The 27,228-nt window shown below is 38.9% G+C and overlaps 2 protein-coding genes across 2 annotated transcripts in view; both read left to right on the plus strand.

Annotated features, from left to right (window-relative positions):
* LOC128885518 (uncharacterized) overlaps positions 1–27,228 on the plus strand; it is a 224,820-nt gene that overhangs the window by 111,059 nt on the left and 86,533 nt on the right. Inside the window, exon 4 of the mRNA XM_054139599.1 lies at positions 26,450–26,493. Coding sequence (XP_053995574.1) covers positions 26,450–26,493 — 44 coding nt within the window. The remainder of the gene's footprint in view (positions 1–26,449; positions 26,494–27,228) is intronic.
* Positions 22,174–27,228, plus strand: part of LOC128885526 (RNA polymerase II elongation factor Ell) — a 255,314-nt gene continuing 250,259 nt past the window's right edge. Inside the window, exon 1 of the mRNA XM_054139611.1 lies at positions 22,174–22,188. The gene's annotated coding sequence lies outside the window, so the exon portion shown is untranslated. The remainder of the gene's footprint in view (positions 22,189–27,228) is intronic.

Here is a 27,228-nt window from a genome sequence, read left to right on the forward strand (position 1 = left end):
GCGTATTTCTAAGCTACGGTAACAGTAGAGGAAAGTTGATTTAATCTTGATTTGCTCGTATAAATATTTTCCAATAGAGTTGGTAATTTGATTTATCCCCAAAGAAATGAATCCGAAAATAATACTCGCATCTTCCATCTTCAACCAACTCCAGGACGCGTACTTGCGACGTCGCGACGCTCGCTAAGATTTTCCTCGTACTCGTCGTCGGGCGTGCAATATACATTTCTAGATCTCGAAACGATCGATCGCGTTCCGTGCACCGATAACCGGTCGGCGTAACGCGACGCCATAATAGTTCCATAATCGAACGGATGAGCCACAGGCGCAGTTTACACGCAGAACACACACGAATACACCGGAGAACTGCAAGGAATGCCTCTGGATGGAATTTAGCTTCATCGGATCAGAATTTTTGACGAATTTTTGACAACGATTGGTCAGAGTTTGCTACAGTATTGCCCGAACCAATCACTAAACTATGCATTTTATACATTCAAAGAATTACAATTTCTTGATTCATAATCACAATTCACTTATTTTATCTTCAAATTACTGGATAAAATAACTCTACGGGAACACATTGTAATTATTATAAAATCTTTACGATCAAAGTTGTAATTGGATTTATCATTATCATAATATTACACTATTTTATCATTACACAAATTCCTTACTACTTACAAGATCCAGATAATTTTATTCTGACAAATCCAACGTCTGCACCTGAACATATTAAACCAGAATGATATTTTCTCGTATTATTATTAATCCTTATTAACCCTCCTCTCCTACGGTGGGTCCGACATTACAACCTAAAAGCGCATTTATCGCGTACAAATAGGAGTATTACCCACTAAAAAAAATTCTTTTGTAAAACCAAATTAATTTTTATTTATAACCTCTGAGTGGTTTCAGTCTTCACATTTGTAAGAACCTAACGATGTAACTAATATGTCGGTTGCTTTTACCCTGCAGTAGGAGAGGAGAGTTAATGTGATTAAATTCTATGGTACGATCGTACAATACCTTCTTCACTTCCTACATTAACACACCCCACGAACGCACAAAATCCGCAATCTACTAACGACCAGCAACGTGTCCCTCACGAAATTGCAATTTATACGAAGAAAGAGAGACCCAGAAGCACCCCATCGAGTCATTTTTCGCAGTTACTCGCAACACACGCATAAAGAGACGCCTAACAACGCGCGAACACGCACACACGAACGAACGCCTACAGACGTACGTCGTACACGTCCAAAGTATATGCTTCCGTATCTAAAGACTTCGCGGGCGTTGTAATGCTCTGATTAGGCTAGGCAATCAATTATCGTGCGTAACCTCGGTGTTAGTGGTAGGAAAGCCAGGCGCTGTGCCTGCTCGCAGCCCTGGGAAACGGGTCTACGGGCTAACGACAACACGATCCGCGTAACTGTGACTCGGATCTGGCCATGAGCAACTCGTTTCGCTTAATCGGTAACCGAGCCGCGTGATCGCGCTCGAGCGATCGATTCTTCTCCTGACCGGCGATACGCGCCGCCCAGTTCGAGTCCGGCGCTTTCGATGGTGTCGATAGCAGCGAAAAAAACGTCGGGAGGACCGTCGTAGAGCTCTTTTTCGGTGGGATACTCGGGGTGGGTTGAGGGGATGCAAGTAGACGGGCGACGTCAGCCACGACGCCGATCGCAAACTCGGGGGCGCCCTTTTTGCGGTCTGTCATTGAGAGACAGGCATGATTTGTAGCAGACTTGGTCTACAGTCGGAGAATATATCGTGGAAAAGTTGGCGGAGTGTTAGAGAGGTAAACAAAATGATGGATAAAGTTCACTCTCGCTCGAGCTGCTCGTTTGGGGACTGGTGCAATTTTTGTATCGAAAGGATGGTCATGAGAACACACGAAGGCCTGTTCGGAGGTAGAATCATCTGCCTGTCGTTGTTTAACATTGTAAATGTCGAGAATCCTCCTTGGAAAAGTTGAGAGAAATAATAAATTTGCATAATGCAGTTTGTCTGGCCCGAAGACTGTTACGTCATCTTGGAAACACGGGAAACTTACGCTTCGGGCGAAGGAAATTAATCCAGCAACAATAAATTTTCAATCAAGCCACAGCTCGACTGTTTCGCGAGTAACAAGCTATCAGAAACAAGCCATTCGTAACCTGTAAAAAAAGTGTGTCAAGCATGTCGAGCGTCGACACTGTGAATTACGCCATAGACGCTTGTTTTCCTTTTTCTCCTCATCCATCCGTACGTTCACCGCAAACTTTGGACTTTTCTTTAGAGTACGCGATATTAAACCCATTACTTTCTCATAATTTTCATTTAGAAAGGACAATTTGCTCCCCATCCTCGGGCGATTTTCAATTAAACTCGAAGTGAAGGGGACGGGACTTCGATTCATTAATCCTTCGTTTGAATTTACACATTGTTCGTAAACCCTTTGTACTTTTTTGCTCCGAGTTTATGTCCCACTTTCTTCGAATATATAGAATACAGAAGTTTTAAGCCACTACGATTACGCAAATTTATTCTGATGTCAACCTGCTTCTGCGGGGAAGGCTTAAGGCTTCGAGAAGTTTTGAAAATTGAGTTGGAAATGGAACGAGTTTTCTGAATGGCAACGTTACCGTTGCGAAATTCAGATTTTGCGTTCTTCGAAGTTGCGAGAGAATTTATACGTGAAATTTCAATTTGCGGATAGGTGGTTTGCCAAATATTGATTCCGTTTAAATACTTTCACGTATTTTCAAGGTACTTAGGAAAGAATTTATTCTCGGAAGACATTCACGAATAAAATTATTCAAAGAAATTACTGATGTGGCATTCGAAAATGAATTCGCGTGGAGAGAAATTAAAATGAAATTTAAATCCGTTTCTTCATTTCGAATCCTAATCGTATATTTTAAACATAAGAATTTTCCCATTTTTTAATATCGTATTGCTCCTATTTTTCCCTTCTTTTTTCTATCCAAAAAGAGTATAGAACCCGCGAATAAAGGAGGATATAACTAACTTCAGAGTATACCTACAAACTCGTTTATGGCTCCTCGTAAAATCGCGCAACTCCAAATGAAAACGAACACATAAAAAAAAAAACTACATTCTGCTTCTCGTTCGTGGAACGATTAAAAAGGTGACAATCCACTTGTTGCAAGCTCGTAACGCCTGATAGTAAAAAATACGATTACCCGTGTTACATGAAATGAACTGCGCACTGTGCACGATCGTGCGTTTGAAACTCTTTTTACGAGAACACACCAACTTCCAAGAAATTATTGGAATCAAATTCTGCTCACCTCCGTTGAAGGAGAACGTTCCATTCTCCATCAGCCACGGAACGTTCTCCATATTCGAACGCAGCCCTTTCAAGAGGAACAGAGCTCCTTAATCGATGCTGATTTAATTAACGGTGGCTTAATTAACGAGCGAGGTGTATACGCGCGCGATGGCGCTTTTCACAGAAGTATCTCAGACCTTATATAACTTTCAGACAGTGAGAGTTTCTCATAGGTGGCGTATAGTATACGTAAGTCTGAACTCCGTCTATTTAACAGGCTAGATTTATGGGGCGTTCCTCGCTTGAACGCAGTCTTCTACGTCTCGTTCGATGAAAATCTGTTACGTTAGAAACAAAGGGATTGAATTCCATCTCAAGATCTATTTTTCATTAGACTTCCGCCTTGGGATCTCCTTCTTAACGATAATTCCATAAATAACTGTTTAAGTCTGGCTAAAGTACTTGAATTCCTGGAGGAAGTACGCCATTTAATTGAATATTTTGTTATCGAACATATCTCTGATTACACTTTTCTAAACCCTCGTTGAGAATTATAGAAGTGAGATATTATAAAAAAAAACATGACTTTTAAACGAAATAAAAATTTTCTCAACTCTTATCCTTACTCTCTTTCATTGGTAGCTGGATTCAAACTCAAGAATGAAACTGGAAAGATTAGTGTTCTATTTCCTCAGGAGCTTCGTTACAGTAATATTTTACTCCGAAGTGTATAAAAGGGAGGAGAGAAAACAAGAATTCATCGACATGAAAAGTATAAAATAAAAGAAGGTGTAAGAGACCAAAAGAGACCCCAAAAAGGTGTCAAAAAAGACACTTGGATTATAAAAAAATCTTACTATCCATTTCTCAACATCATCGTTCACAACAATTTCGTCCTTCCTTATGACCTCTCCTACAAAGTAAGTCTTCCATAGTCTCCACTCCCTTTGTCATCTAAATCTTCCACGTCGATACACTCACACTTCCTTCCCGACTTTCAACACATTTCAGTGTAACACATTTCCGTAACAAGGTTCCCAACGAGACCTCTCGCCATTGGCTCTCTCGCTCGTGATTATTCGAGACGCACCGAACCAAGGAGGCAACTTATTTCCACCCTCACCCCCACCCCCCATGGAGAGGGCAGACAAAGGAAAATTTAGAGCGAAATCGAGCGAGAGTGAAATTAATTTCAATCGTGGCTGTCGCGAGCGATTCTAATTGAACGAGAAAGCTCCCAGCCGGCGACTCGTCCAGACAGAGTCGAGTGGGTTCTCCTCGATGTCCTCGAAATCGCTTGAAAAGCCCGCACGAGTCCGTTCGGTCGGGGCTCGTCCCGTGGCCACGCATAAATCACTCACTCCCCCGCTGAATTATTTCCACCAGGACGTACAAAAGGGCGTCCGTTCGATTTTCGCCACGACGGTGACCGTTCCCGTTGGCAACGTCCCCTCGTGACGCCTCGAAACGAGGCCGAACGAACAGACACCCAGACCAATTGTGTACCATTTCTCACTTTTATACGAAACGAATTAAAATTGCAAGTAGACGAGGTGCGAGGGCTGCGCACTCGCGGCCAGAGACGTTAACCGTGTGTGTATATTGTACGATTGTAACGGTCATGGATATTCTATATATATATATATATATATTGTCACGGTGTCGTTGTGTCTAACACGTTTATAGCCGTCGCTCGTGGCCCGCGACTGCGAATCATCGCGGGCTGCTTGGACCCTCGTATACGTCGAATATCCTGGCAGAGATTCGCTTGAGAATTTAGAAATAAAAGAGGAATTTAAAAACGAACGAGGTACTCTTTTATTTTTAGGATCGAGACAATTTTCGTGATTTTTTTTTCGCGGGCGAAGTAACTGATGTAAACTTCTGAAATTTTGTGTGTTTTTTAGATAAACAAGATTCTGTTATATATTTGACAGGCCTGCTTAATTATTTTGAATTTCGAATTTATTTTGATGATTCGTTATAGAGTCAATCTCATAAATATTCTTAACATCTATGTCTATCGAAAAGAAATTTGACTAACTTAAATAATAGTTTTGATATTGCTGAATGAATTTTTCATTATAAGTATGAATATATATTCAACATATTCATACAAACATACACTTGAAAACATCAAACATATCATTTAATTTAAACAAATTTTGTTAATAGATATAAAGAGTACGAATATTTATGGGACTGATATATAAAAATAAAAGAGTGTCCTTCTAATAACAGTTAGATTCATTGCTTGATGTAAGAGTAATGAATAGTGATGTTGAGGTTTGTGTTTCTCAGCGATGGTCTCTTCTTCAGCGATACTTTATTATACTTTGTTTGACACGAATTTTATCATGGAAGTTTGTCATAGTAAGATCCCTTAAAAAATTGTATTTTCCTTGATCCATGTGGATAAAGTTTCAAACATGAAACCTCCAAAATGCATTTCTCCGTATCGCTGAAGAAAATCAAGAGCCGTTAATAAGCATGATCCATAGGCTTGGATCGTCATCGTCATTCGTTTAGCTAGTAGTAAAACCGGTACCGTGTTAGGCAAAGTTGAAGTCCTAAGTAAAAAGATGTCCTGTGGTTGGAAAACTCGGAATACAAGAGAACCTTTCGACGATACGAGCGTTCAAAACATTCGAGGACGCATCACAGAACAAAATTCGCACAGTCTCTGTCCAGGACTCGCGTCCTGCTCGGGACGCCATCTTTGAACTCTAGATCCGTGGTGTCGCGTGGCGCGCGCAGTCTCCTCGCGGGGATCTCTGGAAGAAAGTCTCCAGGGATCGATGAAACCGGGAGCTGGATCGCGATTGTTAACAGAGAAGTATAGACTCTTCTCCCGCGAGATGCCGGGAAAATCTCTTTCGGAAGAGTTTCAACCTTTCCGACAGAGGCGGGCGAGAATCCCTCAGCGTCGAAAGCAAACAAAGACCGGTTGCGAAACGAGAGCAATATTAACTCTGATCAAACACACCAAACGGGGAGGTCTTAACAATTATGATATTTAAAAACGTCTGCTATGCTTTTAAATCCTTTTTAGGATTTCGAAAGTGGTGAATTTGACCATTGGCTTGAAAACGAAATTGTTTGTGTGTTGTGATTGTTAAGAGCTCCCAACTCCTCGTAATCTGAAAATGATGTGGAGCTAGAGTTAGAAAATCATTACAGTGGGCGTAATAAGCATTTGTACAGGAACTATTTATTTTAAATGCGTTGCTGTACGAATACATCTTACACTGGCTGTAAGTCTGTAACATTCAAATTGATGTATTTTGTTTCAATCTTCATTAGTAATTTTTTCAAAAGGTATAATTGTGTCTATATACAGAGCGAGGCTGCACGAATATTTCGGTCAGGTGTTTGAGTATCCCAGAGCTCGAGTAATTACAGTTGATACTTTTTGACGCTTTTGTGGATCTTTCGAAAGAGTTGATATCTGGCATGAGTATTCAATCCCAAGACAAATACTAGATATAGATCTAATTGTTGCTTGGCGCAAGATAATTATTACACGATATCTTTCCAAGCATTTCATCGCCTAGATTTTGTTATCTTCGTTTCATAGTTTCGCGATTAGGATGGGTGGACAGTCAGTCGCAGAAGTCTACGTCCGCCCCATAAATTTCAATATTACGGACAATACGAGAGTATCGATAATGCTATGAGTGTTAAATTGATTAGAAGTTATAGTTAGAAATATTTTAAAAATAATGCTAATGTATATCAAATTCGTTTATAAGAAACGTTAACAAGTACAAAATAGACTGTCGCGAAAATGCACATTTAAATGTCACACGTAGATCAAAGTGTACAAAAATTGTTCCTATCGCTGTACGTGTTAATACATTCGTGGTCCTCCATTGTAAACATATAGAATCTAATAATAATTTCATTTTTACGCTGTATTAAGCTTCAGCAACTGACTGTATACCGTATTACCAAGGATAGCTTGTCAAGATTAATAAAATTCAAATAGTGGTGGCAATACACGAAGCAACTCTACTCAAAGCAAAGAGTGATGGGGGATTGACTGTATATTGTTATATTACCAAGGATGGCTTATCAAGTTTAATAAAATCCGAGTAATGGTGGAAATAACAAAGCAATTCTTTCACAAGACAAAGAATCAAAGTGAGGTCAAGAGATTCTACTATCACCTAGGTCAGACCCTACAGTCCATCAGATGTCATCTGCTACTGTTTAAAAGTAGTAGGAGAACATGGATCTACCTCGAATCGATTCTATTCACCTGTTGAGCAGCACTTGTTCCCCAAAAAAACACAAATCGATGTCTCTATAACAGCAAATTTTAATTTCCACTCGTTCATTGAGACTTTTACTTCTTTGTTTTGGTGAGATCTATCAGCCTGAAATTGTTTGCATAAACAATATGTAAATACGAGCGAAAGTTCACGGGACATGTACGATGGAGGAAACGATGAACCATGTAAGAGCACCGGTGCCAAGAGTTTACAACCGGCGGCGATGGAAACGCTGCTTCAGCTGCACGCGTACTCGATGCTGCTCGAGGGTTTGCCTCTTTACCGAGAGATCAGAATGCCAAGTCTCGAACGTGTAGCCTCGCCTGTAGGGTAGACACCGATGCCACGGCAAGCAACAACACCGTTTGTCGGTTTTCGATGCTGATCTTCTCGCCTGAAACGACAAACTCGCGCCCGCGCGCACACACGTCGCACACGCTCTCGTTCACGCATACACAGAGGTATATCTCTAACACGTATTGTAACGATACTATAGCCTACGCGGTAGTTTTGTGTCAATTAATAATATAACGAAATCGTTTAGCTGTGTTTTTCGAGGGGACAGAGTATAACACGTAGGGTAAGAAGCTTCCGTGTGATAAATTTGGGAAAACGCGTTGGCAAAGTGTTTTCGGGGGTGGGGCTGACGTCTCAGCCAACCAGGGATGGGCGAAACTTTTGTGGAAATGATAGATAACAAGTAAACGTTTCGACATTTTTATTTTAATTCCGATTGTATGATTTACTTGTACTCGGTTGATTCATTGGAACCATCTTTAGAATATAAATGTAAATATTATTCGTTCAATTGATAAATGTTAACAAATTGGTTTCGTATTTATAGGCTAAAAAAGGATTATTTTCATTCACTGTTTTGAAAATGGTTCCGAACAGAAATATAAAAACATTGAATGACTTCCCTCGTAAAATATTTCATTCCATTCTTAAAAATTATTCAAATATGTTCATTATTCAAATTATTCAAACGATAAATAAATGAAACCATACCCTAACGATTTATTTCTAACATATACTCATAATAACATAATTTGACTACGTGATTTAGATTTTGCCTGTACGAGAAACGAATCGAAAGTTATTTGTCTCTTATTAGTTGGTCGTAATTTTGTATCAAGACGAGAGTTTCTCCCATCACTAATCAAGGGTCAATCGTGAAAAGAGAGTGAGAAAGGTCGAAGTTGCTTGCACTAGCAACATCGACCATCGACGCTATGGTTGTGTCCAGTTGCTTTTTGGGGAATGGAGTACGTAGGTGTTTATTGCGATCGTTACGTATCAGCTGCGTGAAAATGATGCCTCCAATTGCAACGAAATTTCATCTACACCTCTGTTTCGCTACGAGCGCGTTGGGAAAATTGAAATTCGTAACTATGACCGACCGTGTAGTAATAATTGATAATCAACGAATAGTCAGACACCATTCTGGAGAATTACAAATTATTGATTCGTGATTGCACGATGTAATCATTGACTAACTCTGCTACGAACGAGGAAAAAGAAAATGGGATCGCGAGACACTTGAGCCATGAACATTTTTTAAACCGCTCGAGGCCCGAGCAGGAACCGCTAAAAGAACAATGAATAATTAGTAGCGGCTTGCGACTTTGGGAAAAGAACGAGATTCAACGGCTTCAACGGGGATTTTTCAATTAAGACTATAACAAATGCACGTGGCCGTACCGCGACGGAGTCGGATGAAAAACTTAAACAAACGCGGTTAAAGGAATATCGCGGAAAACTTGCCAATTAAAACTTGGCGAGTTCGTTCGTTGCACTGTAACAGTTGGATTGCATTTCTCGAACGACGTTTTACAATTGCAATCTTACCCCGAGATGATTATTCTTCGCACCTGGAGTAATTGGTTTGCGTTAAAAGAGGGATTCTGAGGTGTCATAAATGTCGCTTTGAAGTGAAAGAAGTATAAAAGAAGAATCCGTTGGTTCAACCGTCTAGCACAAAATCGGAGAATCTTCCTTTTATGATACCATCTGTGGTAAAATGATAACGCGCCTTGAAATTCTTTTACAATCTTTATTTCTTAATACTATTAATTTATTCAAACAAAGGTTTTGGCTTGCGAAATGGGCAAGTGTTATCAGAAAGTATTAATATGTAAGTTGTTGCTTTCGTACAGTTCTTTTTATATTTTTCCATTCTGTTATGTATGTTCATCGTGTTATTCTGATTATATTTATTCGTCAGAATCTTATCATTGTGTCACGAACTGCTTTATCGTCACGATATTTTCAAAGAAGAAATTCGTGCACTTTCGCGCTGATCTCTCCCCTTGGTCTGTGGTTCAGCTTAAATTTCAAGTGCGTTGAATTTCTGCATAACTCGGAAACGTTTTGCGGCAACTGTTGCAACGTAGTCGATAAATATTTCACGCGTTCCATTGCACTCGTGCACTGGTAACTCGATATTCGACTATAAATTTTAGTTATCTCGAACAATCTCCGCGGAAATTTTGCCTCAAGTCGCGTTTCCACGCGTAAAACAACGGTTCCCTGTATAATTACGGAAAGTTACATTATTACAATTTGCAGAACGTTCATGAGCTAAACTTAAATCGATGTTCAACACGTGTATGTGTATTTCTATCTCAGACTATCCGTGTATTGTACGATACATACATTTGTATATTTACTGAATATATATTTTATAATACAATATATAACAACCGAGATTATACTTGCATAATGTCAGTCTATCTGTAGCTTACTATTCTATTTATTTCGTTATACATAATCCAATAAAGAAACAAAAATAACACGAAATAAAATATATGAATAATTACTTCTCTTGAAATTGCGGCCAAACCAAATTTCGTTCATGGATGTTCCGCAAACTCCAACAATATAATTTTCCACCTACTTTATCAACTTTAACCCAAAATAAACGTTTATTTAATTTTCGTATTTAATTCAAGCTAGGTATTAACGTGCACTCGACGGAAAGTGTGCACCAACAAGCGTTACTTAAATTTCATTTTAACCGAGCGCGACGAGGGGTTGCCAGTGCAAATGGTTCACGGAGCCAACTGGTAGTCGCTTATTTTCGAAGTAATCCCTTGATCCTCTTTAATATTCGGTGGTGGTTCGAGCCTATCTAAGGAGTGCATTTAACTTCGAGCATTTATCACCGGCCACACCGGAGCCACGTGTTTCCGTGCAATCTGCGCCGAGGAAAATTATTGCACGCTGCGACCTACATCGCGTAGTCGGAAGTATCAACCACCCCCAGAGGCCCATTACTCTGCCGGTGGCGAGAATCGAGTGGACAATTTCGCGCAGCCGATGGTCAATTTTTTGGGGAAGCGGTGATACGCGAAAGTCGACGAGAACATTCGAAAATTTTGATGCACGTCAGTTTCAGACAATCTGTAGATTTACTAAACGTTGTTACCGAGTCTTACAGGAAGTGCATAAGCATATATTCACTACATAATAATTCCATACGGTGTATTAACACGTTCAACCATGTGTTGATGAATTTCAGATGGAAGGAGAAATATGTACTGATTGAATTGCGAACAATATTTTTCCCCAACAATGAATGTATATTCATAAAATGATTTATGATGAAGATTGATCTTCTTAATTAAAAAGAATATACGTTCATATTGAATCGTAAAAAATATCCTTTTTCAAGAATGGAATGTACATTCATAAAATGATTTATAACTGATGTGCATCAAAAATAAATCTAGAATATTTGGAAAATTTATACTTGATTCTGAGAATGGCCTGTAAACAATAAACAATATTAGTGTGCCCATACTTCTTATCAATAATATCTGCAAATCAAAATGTGCAACTATGCGAAAAGGGGCAGTTTTACTACGCATTTTTTACCACGAAAATCTTTTGTATAATCGGAAATCCTGAATCAGGAATTTTTCTACGTATACATTTGTAACGACCTCTTTGAAATTTGTAAGAACTATTTGAGGAATACGTTCCTAATGTTCGTGTACACGAGTTTTCGATCGTGAACGAGTGTATTTTCTATCGAGAGATACGTGGGAGCATCTTGTACAATTTGTCGTACGCTTTTCGACGATGACTTTTCTATGACGAGCTTCGGAACATTTTTGACGTCCAAGATTTATTGTGACGCTTTTTGAGCTGAAATCGGGCTTACAATGTGAGCATTTGCTAATATATATACCCGTTTACACAAGAAATCGTGCAACAGGGTCGACGTGCAATAATTTGCTCGTCGTTTAAAAGATTGCACGAGTAACAAAGTATAGAAAATTAATTTATATCAAAACTAAATCGATCTTTCTTACTTAGTACTTTTTACGGATCGATAATGCTAAAAATTATTATATTTAAGAAACGAAAAGAAATTGTGCAACAAGAATGTGATTAGAAGGTGTCTGGCTAATTTTTCCACGTAGAAATTAAAGAATCTTTATACAAGGTGGGTTGAGAAATAATTGGGCAAGTAAGAAAAGTATTCTATAAGATGAAAGAGAATATATCAATGATTAACCAATGAAATCCAATTTCACCATTTTCAAAAAAGGAAAAGTTTTCGCATTACACGAGAAAATTGCCCGATAATTATATCCTGAACGTACTTTGATGGAAAAATCGAGGTAATTGACGGCGTCTCACGATCGCAAAAAGAAAGCTACGATTTTCGCGCGGATGGCGTAACGACGCTTCGAGGAAGTCGCTAACACGGCATAAGTTTCAGAGAACACTTTTACACCTTACACCAACTGCTAACAGCCCCCACTTTTTCAGCGACTCTTTTCTAAACGAACTTCTTTCTAGCTTGTAACGCTAAAATTCATCGAATTCTAAAACTATCCCGTAGTGGATAGGGTTAAGCTTTATAGGAGTAAGGATCAATAGCAAATTATAGGGAGACACGAAAGAAGGTGAGAAACGATACCAAATTCTAGTGGTATACAATATTTTACTAAATCTGTCAAGGAATCTACGAACAAAAATAAAAAGATTCGATGAAACGACGGGGTATCATCGAACAACCATTATTATTTTTATTCGTTGATATTCGCGGGCCGTTCGTTCCCTTTGCAAATATGATAATTCGGCGTTTAATTTTGTTCTAAAAAGAAAATAAATAGTTTCATTCCTACGTCAAATAAATTTGCTCACAAAGAAAAATTACGTTTCACGATTGTCAACGAATAAACGAGTTCCGTTGTTTCATTGGAAAGATTCAGCTAGCACAAAACATCCCTAATTTTATCGAAGAGGATAATTACCCCGTCGATGGTACTTTAGGCCTGTAGAGGCGAGGAAAGGCAGCCATCGTCGCAGAGGCAAATAAAAGCGTACCATTCAAAATTCTTCGAACGTACACGGGAAACTAATTAACCAAACATAGTATACAATCATAAATCACCGCGGTGGATTGGGCTCCATTATTATCGAGGACGTAAAATGGTTAACGCGTCGTTACCCTCGACGTGCACGAAAATCGTGTAAACCGAGGGCGAAAATGCGACCATTTCGAGGCGAGTTCAGCCCTTGCTGGGTTATCTATCGCTCGACACTGGCCCCATATTTATAGAAATATTGTGTACGACTGAAATTCGAGCGGCGTTCGGCGTCGTTGCACGACGCATCGTCAAACGTTAATCCTCTGTTGCACGTTGTGCCCAATTAGGAACGTAATAAAACCGGTCCGGTTAGTGAACGCGAGAAAATTTAACAGACTGTTGTTTACACGTACAGGGATATCTAGTAGTTCTCAAAATTCGGTTACTTATTATTAGACTGCGAATTGTATGTATTTGTGGCGTACACTGATATGGAAGACATACATAAGTTGTACATGGTGTCTAGGATATATTCTTAATTAATATGATAATATTGATATTCTGTTTTCCGTAAGTGAATACACATTTTGGTTATGTTTAGCATATGTTTGTTATATTTTCTTGAATCATAAATGCATAAAATTTGCAGTTTGTTTAAGAGCAAAAATTCTATTTTCATTTATTTTACATTTACCTCTTTGTACTTTTGGTTCTACTAAAAATTAAACAATTCTTATCGCAGTGCCGCAATTTGCGGTTGCATGCCAAAGAAGAGTTAACAATTGATTAAAGTATCAACAGAAATATGTGAAAATCGAGTTTACTTGTACAGAATTCAATTATTCACATACACCACCTTTGACTTTACAAGAATAATTTATTATATCACTGAGGACATGATTTATTATTACTCCTGATTAACCGTACTATTAATTTATTATCACATATAAACATAACTTATGAGACTATATAGATGTAATTTATATATAAGTAACCGAGGAACAGTTTCTATTTCGGAAAACGTAACGAAATTGATGCAATGGAGGGTAAACGGACGGTCGTGGGTGGGCAAGGGATACACTGCTATCTTGTTAGCTGCATAAAACGGCTTATCGGCATGGAGTGTAAATTCAACAAGCGGTTAAGCCGCATTTTAATCGGCGCGCGCGTTAACCTCGATCGCGCGAACGTTCTCAGCATAAACCGCAGCAAACTGTGGAACCAGGCGAACGTCAACCAGTGACGGGACTAATGCGATGCATATTCATGATTTTCAAGAAATTTTATACCAAATAAGTTAATGGGAAGTATCGAGAGGTATCGGAATCTCAGGTGCAAGTGCCTGAGTAACAAGTACCAAGTAACTTTCACTATCAACTCCCTGTATCCATGCTTTTGAAGTTAAAGCTCACCGATGCAAGTAGTGTATAATTATCGAGTAAGAATCAGCAATTATTGTAAACATCTCCAGAAATGAGAAACGAAATTTAATTGGTATGGTATGGGTAGTGGAAGGAAGCATGGTACAACTTTAATTATAAAATCTAATCGGTGGAAGTAATTGCTCGAAGCTATTAAAGTTGTTGGCTAAAGTGGGATAAAACTGAGAATTAGAGAAGTGCTAGAGAAATTATAATTATCTTTTGTTCAAAAAAGGAAACGTGGTTCTGTTTAAATGGGGCTTAGTGAACTTTGATGTTGCACCTAAGAGGATGAAGTGTATAATTAGGAAGTTGCTCTGGTATTATTATCGAAAACAGGTCAAATGTGTAATTCGATCATTTGGTCGATTTTCGTATTTATAATTAACAAGTTTTACATTGAAATTCAATTCAGATACTTTGTAACCCACAAAAATATAAAATAAATAGCGATTTATTTAACTGTAATTTAAATGACTTATTCACTTTTATTTAACTCTTCTCTACCTCTTTACAACTGTCCACTTCATACCGACTAGATTTTCTTCCCAATTTTTGGTAAATTCACAATAGCGCCCAATGCTTACTCAGTTTATACACAATTGTTATCGACGTGAATGTATTGTAAAAGTATTGGAACGTAGATGATACGTAGCGATACTTCCGTATAGAAACCAAAACATGTTGGATACTGGATGATACTTTATTATCCGGTATTAATAGTATCGACATGGTATTAGTCCCATCGCAGGGATCTGTTTACAGGCTGCTAGCACGATTAACTGCGCGCAATGTCACTGTCGTTACACGTATACTGCTCGACATATCATCGTGCATGGAAGAAAAAGCGAATCGCAGGCGTGCATCACGCCTTTCGTATCGTCGCACAGACATGCGCTGATGTTATCGGTTACCTGCGCTCCACGTGTTTCCTTGGATCACTTTTATCCACCATCTCTATCACATTCCGATTCTTTGAAACAGTAATCTTTTTCTCCTTTTCCTCTGCTCTCGTTTCTAATTACTTTCGCGTTTTTTACTTTCGTAATTATCACTGGTCTCTCGTTTCTTGTAGTCTCATTTGATTTCAAATTCTCACGTTCTTCGACTCTTTCATTTTCATGAATCGATCTTCCACTGCCGTTCTATCTTTCACTTCAGTCATTGGTAGATCATTAGTAGATTCACATGCATCTTTTAGGCTTTTAGTCCGTAGTAAGAATTAGTTAAATAATATATTCCAGCCTCCAAACAAGAAATCAGAGGTAGAATTATTTAAAAAAAAAAAAAAAAAAAAAAAAAAAGAAGAAGGAAGTGAATGGTGGGTAGTTGCTCGAGGCTATTCTTCCTTCTGGCTGACTGTAATTGCATTAGCGCGCCAAACACACACGTATCGGTTACTCGTATGCATATCGACTGCAGGTCCTCGAGCGTTCGCAGTTTTCGCAGTCCTCCCTTAAATAAAATGCGAAATCTCGGAGGTGGCCCGTTTTACAATGAAAGGGCAGTTCTTTTATTGACGTTTCCACGATGCATTATTGCACCATCATTGCGAACGTCCGCAGTCCCCCCCATTAATTAATGTTACAGCCGGCGGATGCAAATGAACTGCCGATTCTGCGATTATTGCTCGTGAATTATTCCAAGCGGTTTCCTCGGCAACGCGTTCCAACGACCATGGAGACATAGCCCTGAAAAAGAAAAATCGTCGTGTCTACGAGAAGCTATTATTTACTTTGCTTTAGAGTCTAGTTTAGTTCAGAATTAATTAGTTTTTAATTTAATTTACTAAATCAAATTATAGAAAGAATTCTTTCGAATGTAATTGCTACCTTTGCTAATTGTCACCTAGGTTCTTAAGATATTTCTGGGTTGAATAGTCAAATAACTTTACTTTATACGCTTATGAATTTCCCTATGAAAATTTGAAGTAATTTCAACAACTGAAAGCTTGTAGTATCAGTATGGAATAATTAATTCAAATACCTTTCGTGGACGTGTTGAATTACTATATTTAATTAACGCTTAGAGTTTCTGTAATGAGTCAATTAATATCTAAATGGAATGTCGAATATTCGATGATTATTAAGCTCCTCCTTTCATTGAAAAGCGAGGTTTTCCCCATGGTATAACCACTTGTCAAGCGTACATATATTAACCATACCGATATCATTTTTTAACGTACAAAGATTTTACAATGAATTAAAAACTGTCCACTGTCGTGCTCGATGTCATTCGAAATTTGACTACAATAGGAAAAGGAACGTAGTCGCACATTTCGACTGCTCCAATTGAAATTCGTGACTGACAAAAGCTCGAAATAGTCGCGCGCAGAGCCAGATTTGGATCGTAACAAAATTGACACACTTCTGGTTACAGACTCCGTCAGCGGTTCCCAAGGTAACAGACAGAAAGTGAAATACTTCATAAAATTTGAAGGAAGATTGGAAAAGCATTTGAACCTTATGCATTCTTAAATTATTTTTTTCAAAGAGGATTTTCTTTTTCACAATATTCACCATCGTCGTTCAAATACAAATACGAATACGAATATGGTATATATACGTATGAAATATAAGAAAAGGAAATGTAAAACCGAACGAAGTTCATTACGATCCAACCTTATTCTATTCTTGCTGTAGAAGAAAATGAATTCCGCTGTTCTTGATCATAAAAAAAAAAACACGAATTTGTTCGTTCTGCGGCGGAAATTGGGAAGTAAAGTGCAGTTACGAGATATAAAATTTTTACTCCTCGGTGGAACATTTTATGTTCTCTCGTTGGTACGTAGAAGTCTGTTTCTGTCATGTTTGTGCCCTGTTGTTGATCGTGAAAAGAGTTGTTACATAATTTTGACTCGGAAGTCATCGACACTTTCAATTTATCCAATTAGTACGGTTATTAACAGATTGATAGAGATATTACATTTTTTATGTTTTTTTTTTTTTATTAGAGACATTGCAATAATTATTATAAACATTACACTGTCCAAAGCTTGTAATGGATTACTCGAACATTAATAACTTGTTCATTAATAATGTAAGTATAAAGTAGGTTAATATTTGTATAAAAAGATATTGTTTGTACTTCATAAAATACTCCATCTTCTCAGACTACAATCCAGGCAAGAAATAGTGCCACTAATTTTTTTGTTAAATTTTGAACAGAATTTTATAAAAAAAAAACTGTGTCAATTAGGATGTTTACCTTGCACGAAAGATTTCACCGAGTCAAAGGGCAGCTTCGCAATTCGAAATACAAACAATTTGCATAATTTCTAACCCGGTGAATGTACTCTGGACGCGAGGAACGACCGGAAAGACCGAGTTCTCGGTGTCGATTGTCGTTCCGAGTACAAACGGGTAGAAATATGGGTCAAATTCCAGAATGCCTCCCAAAGAGCGAGGGTCACGTCGCCATGGAGCACGACCTGCTCGCTCCTGCGTTTCCACAACAGAGGTTTTCTTCATTGACAAATTACCAGTCACCGTCTCCTTTTAACCGAAAGCTCGGTCGCCGTCTGTGGATTCCGACGCGGCGTTGTCTTCGCGCTGGGAGCTAAGTAATTTCGTCTTTAGAACCGCGTTCTTTCAATTTTTCCTCGGGAAAGGCATTCCGTCCCCTTTGTCGCGGAAACGGACGTGGGTGAGGGGAGGTTGACGGCGACGACATTTTAGAAACCATGGAAAGGGCGACGCTCCAGAATTCTTGGGAACCGCTGCGCCAACAGGGAAGCTCTCGAAAACTAGCTTTTGTGCCGGGTTATCCAGCGCGCATCCTTTGCATACGTAAACAGCCGACGGATGTATCCTCGGGAGTTTTCTGCGTTTCTCCGTCACCCTTGTAGCTGACGATTAATCATCGTCGCGAATACGTTCTCCAACCTCTCGAGCTCGGGGCGAACGTAACAAGAAGCTTCGCGCGAATCTCAATCGCGTTCTTTCTGGGGAATTGCATTCCTTTACTAACTGATTGCGAATCGGGTCAACTGTTCTTCGACTACGCAGGCTAGGTAGCGATTTTACTGTAGGGAAAGATTGTTTTTAGCTTTCGTTCAGAACGAGATTATTTTTATTTCGGGGTGAATGAGACACCGCTAGTGACAATATTAAATTTTATATATTTTGTTGTTATATATATTCTTATGAAAGTATTAGTAATATATTCGTGAGGCTTTTCTGGTGAAAGTGAGCCAACCTCGTTCAAATTATTTTTAAATACATGTTATTCAAGTCACAAATAGAGTTTTAATTACGTATGATTGAAACTGTTTTGAAAAAATATATCATTATTTATTGATCATTTTTAGGTTGGGAACGAGTAAGATGGATTAAATAGCAAGAGTTAATTAGATGTGACAATGTAACTTTGTATCACGAACATTAAATCTTCATGGAAGTATTGCCAATCAGTTAATCAAATCTTCAAGATAATAATGAGAGTCCAAACATGACCTCTTTCTGGCAATCTTTAATTATACACAATTGGAAGCTTCTTTTAAGTGACTCTAGTGACGTATAATTAAAAACAGTCCGATGAAGATCGTGCTTGAGCTGATTTTCATCGGGTAGACTTCATTAATTCGTTAGTAAAACTCTCGCGTAGATTTAATAAAATATGTAAAAAGTAATTTTAATTAGTCGATCAACTGGAGCGAGTTACAGATCTATTGATCGAAATGAGATTAAAGAAATGTAAGGAGTTACATTCAGTTACTGAGAATATGTAGCGATTTCAAAAAATTTTTAATTAAAAGTACGTGAAATTGAGTAATAGCAAGAATCAAGCATATTTTAACAAGGCTTTAAATTCTTATATCTTTATGAGATCATTTTTGATAAATCGCTGAGCCTTTTCCCAATAAATATGAGTCGAAACACGACCTCGTCTGTAACTAACGAACGAAAAGCATACGTACTCCCTCGGAATCTAGGGGACTCGGGTAAGTGGCTCGATTAGAATTTCTTGAACGCGTACTTGCGAAGTGGAAACCTAATTACCACGCCAAGCCAATTGAATTCGCCCCGAGGAAAATGTGTGTGAAATTAACAATACAATTTAACGTCGTGAATAAAGTCAACGCTTTTGTTTCGGACCGTGCAGAGTTTCATCCGGTGGCCTGGAGCGAGGATGCGCGTGCAAATTTCATTATCGCGGGCCGAGTGGTTCCCGTGTTTATGGTTTCGAATGATATTCAACGTTCTGTTTTGTTTCGTGAAATTGTTGACGGGAAAATTAACGGCAATAAATTCAGACGCACGCAAAGCATCGCTGAAACGTCGGAAAACTTTCGGTCGCGTACTGCATTGGGCTTAAAGCTAACATTAATTACAGTTTCGTGATACCGAGAAGAATAGAAAATATTAAGAGTATCCTGTGAGTGGAGTACAAACTGATTTCCATTGCTAGAAATCATGAGTGGTCTATTCGTATATGTAATTTATTATTCATCTGGAAATTGAAAATGAAGAAAAGTTTTAATTAAAATTTCATGTAGCCTCGGGAATTTCATGTTTGTCGACTACATAATGGCCTGGAAATATTTTTGAGCATAGTAATTAGCTCGCTAACTCTGCTTTGAACTGTGGAAGCTGAAACGTATGTTGTCATTTAACAATGTTAACTCACTCATAGACCCTGTAACGAGAAACCAAATAGCTGAAGTAAATATTCGATCGTATAATCAAATCTGTTTCGAAAATATTCTAATAAATCTGGAATAAATATATCTGTTTACTGTATTCCTAAGAGGTGAATACCAATGTCCAATTGTCCACGAAGTGTTCTAGATCGTACCAATTCATGTGGGACCTTAGATTGCATTTAATATTGTGGTGTCACAAATAAAACTGCTGTGTTCATGAGATCTTTTCTTACAAAAAAAATCTTCCATATCAATGAAACAGTTATATTTGAGACGCATGATTCAATTTATCAAGGTTCAATAGAAAATGAACTTTTTACTAGCACATATTAAATAACTCATATAATATTACTTCCATATAATTAAAAAGAATATTCCAGCCTTCTCTTATCACTGCATTTAAATCTCTTATCAGCTTAATTTCATCTTATAATTACTTTCTTCCGCCCTAAACGGAAGTAAAAAGTTAACTTTCCCCAACTCACCTAAACGTTCAGAAAAAAGAAAGGTGACGGGATCAGGAAAGGTTATAGAATTAAAATAACATCGCGAAAAATTGAAAATTGATATTAAAACAGTAAATTATCTAAAAGTAAGCAAAATTAGGTGACTCCACATCTTTAATTCAAGGAACTGCGAAAATGGCGAACGCTCACACCTTCCATAAAAAGTGTTCAAGTTCAAAAACGTCATTCTTATCGATCTCTACTCACATATCATCTTGTTGCTGATTTGAAAATATTTAAAAAAGAAGTATTCCCCCTCCATCGTCGACAAATCTTCTATTCACATATCATCTCGTTGCCAATTTGCAAACTATTAGAAACGCAAATCAAGCAACCAACCAATAATTATCTCTCCCTTCATCGTCCACAAACCTTCTATTCACATATCATCTTGCTGTCAATTTGCAAACTGTTATTAAAAAATGCAAATCAAGCAGCGAAATTTCGCCTAAACTGTCATTATCTTCTCAATCGTCGAACATCGACCTTCCACCCACATATCATCTTGTCGTCAATTTGCAAATTTTATAAACACAACGTAAATCGTGCGACAAATCTTCACCCAGCTGCCTGTCCAATCGATCATTGGATCCCATTTTAATCGGCGATAGCGAAACTCTTGGAGCGCAGACGAAACAACGATCCCCAAAGCTTTATCATGAACGTCAATCTCGTCGAGGCATCGTTAAATTTCCTTAGAGAGCTACAGAGTCGAACAAAGAAGCTAGTGGTGCGCCTTGACCACTGACAAGATGGCGGTCCACGCGAATCCGTAGTTCAAAGCGAGTAAATCACCGAGCAACCGTACGGTGAAGAGATTTTAGGCCAATTTCGAGCTTCGTTAGGGGCCGAGGAATACCTTCGAAGGCTGCGTTCTGTCTACGAATATATCGCCGAACGATGATATTAATAAGTAGTCAATATCGATGTTCCTTGTATCGTGCGTGCGTCGTCGAATGCGAGAGCGTCGCGGTGTCTCGACGAGTGGCCGTCTTATCGCACAGTTTTCATATCGTCGGTGTCGTTTTCCATTTTTAAGCGTTCATATCATCAAGAGAAATTGGGCGGATCGTTCCATCGCGAATACACTGTCTGTCCCAAAAGTATTCGCACTTAACTGAAACAGACTTTTGGTCATAAAATGGTGACGGTTCTTGAAAGCAAGACGGTGGTCATATTCTGCTCAGGGTCTTGATTCAAGTCTTTTGATTAATAAAGTAGACGTGATTTTAGTTGTAAATTTAATTTCATTCATTGACTCTCTTCAGGAGGCAAAGTCTTACAAAACATTAAAAATTATTAAGACCTTTATAATTAATATCTGACATATTCAAAGACAATAGACTCATCTTAAGAAAGTTTTAAATTGTGTGGTTTTAAGGGAAACGATTTTTGAGGTAGCCTTAGTTTATGACAACTTGTATACTTTCTTAAAAAACAATTATTTAATATTCTTTAGTAAGACACTTACTATTATATTTGTGATTGGTAATTGTAATGGTATGTCCTATATTTATATTTAATTTTTATATAAAGACATTTTCAGAAAACTTCTGTCACATAAGACATTATTGTTTCTCTATTATACAAATCTTCCACAAATGATATTTGATTCTATTTAATATCTTGTGTCCTGAGATGGACCAATCTTTTCTGTATCGCTTCAATTAATCGTATCTAAATCAGAGTGAGCACATTAAGATCCATTGCAGAGAATACCGCCCTGTATCAACAAATAGGTGTCGCCCATTACCATTTATATAAAAATAAAGATACTTTGGGGACAAACCGTGTATGACCGTGGTCGAAGTGCACAGATTTCATTAAGGCTTCTCGATCGTAGCGTAAAATTAGGGGTGCTGGTCGAGCCAGCGATTAGCGTTTAAGCAGAATTAAAGGAAGTATGTTGTTAAGGCCTAATAATAGATAACGGACAACTTGTTAGCGGTGTATACATAAGTACACGGTATTTTCGTTGTTAAGTAAACGCTTGTCAGAATTATACTCGCGAAGCGATGCTACTCCACTTAGATGTATAACGTATGGTAACTAATCAGTTGTACTTAATTAGCCCCCGAGTGCGTCTCCGTGCGTCGAGGGTCGACAACGTGGCAAATTTACCAACCCTTCGTAATCCTTCAGGCAGTTTGCATCTCTTCTTCCATTCCTGATCGTAGCTATCTCGATTTCAACAACTAACACATTTACGTTCATCGTGTACAAATATCTTGTCCTTTCTTTCATCGAAATCTATAAGCCCTTGATAATTTTTTATTGATATATGAACTTTTTGCAATAAACACCACGCATCTTGACGACGACCTGTATTATTTATTATTGGCAGGTGAGAAGAATGCCACTTTATACCAGCAATTTTATAAACAAGTACTGGCACAGTCATTAATATATGTTAATAGTAGTATTAATAACGCAATAGTTACTATAATTTTTCATTTTTCTCATTGCTCACTGTTGCCAGCATTAATTAAAATAGTCAGAGTACTACAGCCGTGTCTTGTCACTCTACTAATCGAACGTTGTTATCCCTTTCCTTTTCCGCAATGTAAATCTTTACAATTAAACGCAATTTCTCTTTGCAATTTCCACACAGTTGTGACACTATTTATTTGCAACGCGAACAATTTAATTTCCTGACATCCCATGGAAACGCTCGGCTGACGCGATTAAATTGTCGCTTACAAAATTAATTCACGTTGCACAATTTATCGCGAAAATGTAACTTCAAATTAAATCCTATTTCGCTTTCAGCCTCGCAAGAACGCGCTGGTAATAATTTCACAAAATTCATAACGTTCGATTAAGTGGAATAAAAAGGGCTTGTAGTTCTTTCAACCGAATACAAATTTCAATTCAATTCTGCCGCGTGAAACATATTTCTATTCTTCCAATACATTTTCCGTAATGAAACGATAATTTTGCAAAATGACCAACTCGGTACCCGTGTCAAACGTTTAATTACTCTACATTTCGTCCTTATTGAATCCGTTTCGGGAATATTGAAATTCTATCGGTAACTCGTAACCTAATAAACGTTTAATAACAGTTATTAATATAGGAAAAGGAAATATGACTGATTTTCTATACAAACTCTCGCTAAGAAAATAAGGAGAATACAAAAGAGACTTACGGTATAAGTAACAAATAAAAACTAAAAATTATTCGTATCGTGCTTTGATAATATGAATTCAATCAGACATATTTCCACCTCGCTTTCTATCAGCTACCCCTGCTAATATACAATTGACAAAGGAGTGAAGATGCATTTCGACCCCATCGCATGTCACATAAAATCCTCGAAGATCCACGTAACACACACGCGCCTTCTATCTTCCCCCATCTACTTCCATTCGAGCCCATTTTCGTTCCTCCGGATACATTCCAAAAAATTGCATCGCGAAACCTTTCGTCCTTTGGACGAGCGAAAGTTCGCGAACGCTTCCCTATTTTTGCTACACGACTTTACAACCGCAACGACTGTCCCAACCGCGCGCTCCGGCGAGAAATTAGCTTCCCCTACGGGGACATATCGTCAAAGGGAAACAACAAAGTCCGCGTAGCCCCTCGGTATCATCGAGGAGACGCCCTCGGTGGCGCTCACTTCGTGGCTAAACGTGAACAAACAACCGAGGCGAACAAACGAACAGAGGATGGAAACAAACGCATTGATACAAATACTCGTCACGCTCCAGTGTTGTCCAAGCTTCTCGTGGCGAATGGAGGACCCCCTTGTCCGCACGGCGAGAATTAGGGCAGCGAACGACGATAGGGGGGTTCGGCGACACCGTTGAGAAGATAGGAGAACCGACAATGGCGGATAAAGGGACGAAGATACCTGCGGCTCTAACTCTAAATACTTATACTTGTTACGCTATCCATAAGTTTATATTGTATCTCTATCGTGACAGAATTTACGAGTATTATACGTGATATTATATTTATACGGGCTGTTACACACTATCTCCAATCTTCCATTTCTCCGTGCGACACCGGGCGAACGAGAGAGAACGAGAAGAGGCGCAGGCGAGTGTAAACGCGTAGAAGAGAAACGGAAAGAAGGTCGAGAGGGAGATAGCTGGGTAGAGCGATGTTGAAAACGAGAAGGTCCGTTTTCCTGGACCCCGGGGTAATGTAATGTTCTCGCGAAACGGGGAACGCTTGGATCTTAACGAAGCTTCTCGAGTAAGAATCACGAGCGATACTGTACGACGCGGTAAGGAAAAGAGGATAAGACGAGTTATTTCGATTAAGTATACAGGAATCCTTTCGCCTCGAAGAAAGAAGGCTGTCCGAGTCCTCCAAACAAGCATGCACTCCAGTTACAGTGGTCCTCTAATCTTCCAAATTTTCTATTAACGATCACGTCACAGATCTCGCTCTGACAGACAAATTAGCGAGAGATGAAGAAGATGTACACGTCAGAGAGATGGATCGTTCGGGTGGTCTGGCTGGAGTGGATCATTGATCATCATAGAGATCATCCTCTGTCTCGAAGGCAACATTGGATTAGCTGAGTCCATTAAACGGGGTCGTTCTTCTCCAGCTATAGGAATGAAACTCTATAAATCCTCTGAAGAAGTGAGCGATGCAAAAAATGTGCTCATGAGAGAAAATTTACCAGCAGCTGGTTTATCTTGAGGTCGTGTAATGTGGTTATAAATGTCCTGGCAAGAGTCTCTGAACGATCATCTCTTGTCTCGAGGAAGACACAAGGTTATTGTACAAGGGTATTACCTCGAGATATTAAATAGGGAAGTCTTTCTCTAGATTTTTAAAACTGTGAAACTTATTCGTTGGCTTTTCTATTGGTGTCTATTATTCGTATTTTTAATCGAGAATCTAAACAATTTAATTTCAGAAGGCTTTTAATGTATTAGGTATTAAAATTAACCCTTTGGCCTACGATTTACTATAGAACCGTGCCATAGTCAGATATAAAATTCCTTAGGCACTCTTGTACGACGTGCCTGGCTCTTTCATATTCGACTCAAATTCTATACCACGAGTCTCACGCGTTGTTATAGACTAAAGGGTTAATGCCGTGCTCTTTTGAGGTAATGTCATTTATTTATAAAGAAAAATCGTACAACATTCCAAAACGAATTTCCAAAACTTCTAGTGCTCTTGAAATGTTGTGCATATGTTTCTTAAATTATTATGGCAAGTGGTAACCTAACCACAATGCAGAAAATATATTCGAAAGGGGATGTCCATCTTCAACCACGATGTTTCCCAGATCCGTATTCAAAAGTCTCGATTAATGACGAGGTTGAAAAGCCATTCTTGAGAGCTAGCTAGAGGTAAAAAAGATGTACCCGAGAAAGAGATTAACCAGGAATCGCTGGTTCGCATTTGGCGCGACCGGGGGAGGAAGTGAAGGGGGACCACTGTCACCCGAGACAAAAACGCGCCCGCAAACAATGGCGGAAGAAACGGACGAGGCGACAGCGTTTGGGAGAAAACGATCCGAGGGAGAGGAGGTCTTAATCTGAGTCAACAGCTGTGGAACGGCTGGGCGAAGAAAGGAAAAGAAAGGGGGCGACGCGGCTGAAAACAACGGGGATTTCTTCGTTTTCTGGTCGTCTGTCGGAGTTAACCAACGAACGACTGCGAGCTACTTCCTCTCGAGCTCTCTGATCCGTGCTCGACTCTCCGTTTCATCCGGAGCTTTTCTTACCCTTAAGTCGACGAAAAGAGACTGATTTGTGTACGGGGCAAAGCATTGTGCGTGCGCGGCCACGGAAGAAGAGTGACATTTTTTTCTTCCCCCCAATTTGCTCGCGAAACGTCGAAACGAATCGATCGAGGAACGCGCTGACGCGTTCACTTCCGTTTCCGTGGCCGCGCGTTTCCAAAGACTGTGTACAATATTTTTTTCGTACGCCTGCGCCGTCGTTCGCGCGTACGCGCGTTCTCCGTTTGGTTTTTCCTCGAACTGTTACTAGGCTTGTTTTTTAATAAACTTGTTTTTTTGTTTGTTAGAACGGCAGCGGACCTGGAGGCGAATCCGGCGGACGGGGGAACGGGTGAGTACACGGCGATGATTTGTATTATCTGTTGAATTTCAAATTGATGTTATCTCGTTTCATGTAATTCAGTGGTAAAAAATTATTAGATAGTTCCTTAGTGACTCATAGAGATGTGCTGGTCGTTGTGTAGGTGGAAAATAGTTTATTATTCAAAAATTTAAAGAAAGAACGAAAGAACTCCTGCTCTTTTGTTTCTGAAGAAAAGAAACCGAATCTTTCCGATTTTATATACATAATATAGCTTCACTGTATAAATAGAATGATATATAAAAGCACTTTTACTATGTATATACTGTATACATGTATTTACTATAGTAAAAAGTCCTTTTTCATTTGTCAATCCGAGGTTTCGTTATGGAAATATAAGCAGTTGTTAATAAAAATGAAGAATACTTCTTGGAGATGAATACCTGGTGCCAATACGAATCAAAAAGTCCTTTACCATTTTTCGATCTGACTCTTCGTTGTCGAGATATTCGCGGTTAAAGTTTCTAGGTGCTCGAACGCATGGATCACGTGGAGAGCGCGAGCGCTGAACCCTGTACTGCGTGACGCGAGCGCTGAACCCTGTAAGTCTCGTGAGTGCGTGCGCGCGAGCGCATAGTCACGTGCGGGAGTCGCGCGCGCACCCAGAAGTAAACAAACCCCAGCTCCGAGCGGGCCGCGTCGACAGTCCCAAACATGATAAACTTCAATCGCCTACATCTCGCTAACGAATGATCGGATTGAAAA

This window comes from Hylaeus anthracinus, unplaced genomic scaffold, assembly GCF_026225885.1.
Source record: "Hylaeus anthracinus isolate JK02 unplaced genomic scaffold, UHH_iyHylAnth1.0_haploid 11981, whole genome shotgun sequence".
Taxonomy (NCBI): Eukaryota; Metazoa; Arthropoda; class Insecta; order Hymenoptera; family Colletidae; genus Hylaeus; species Hylaeus anthracinus.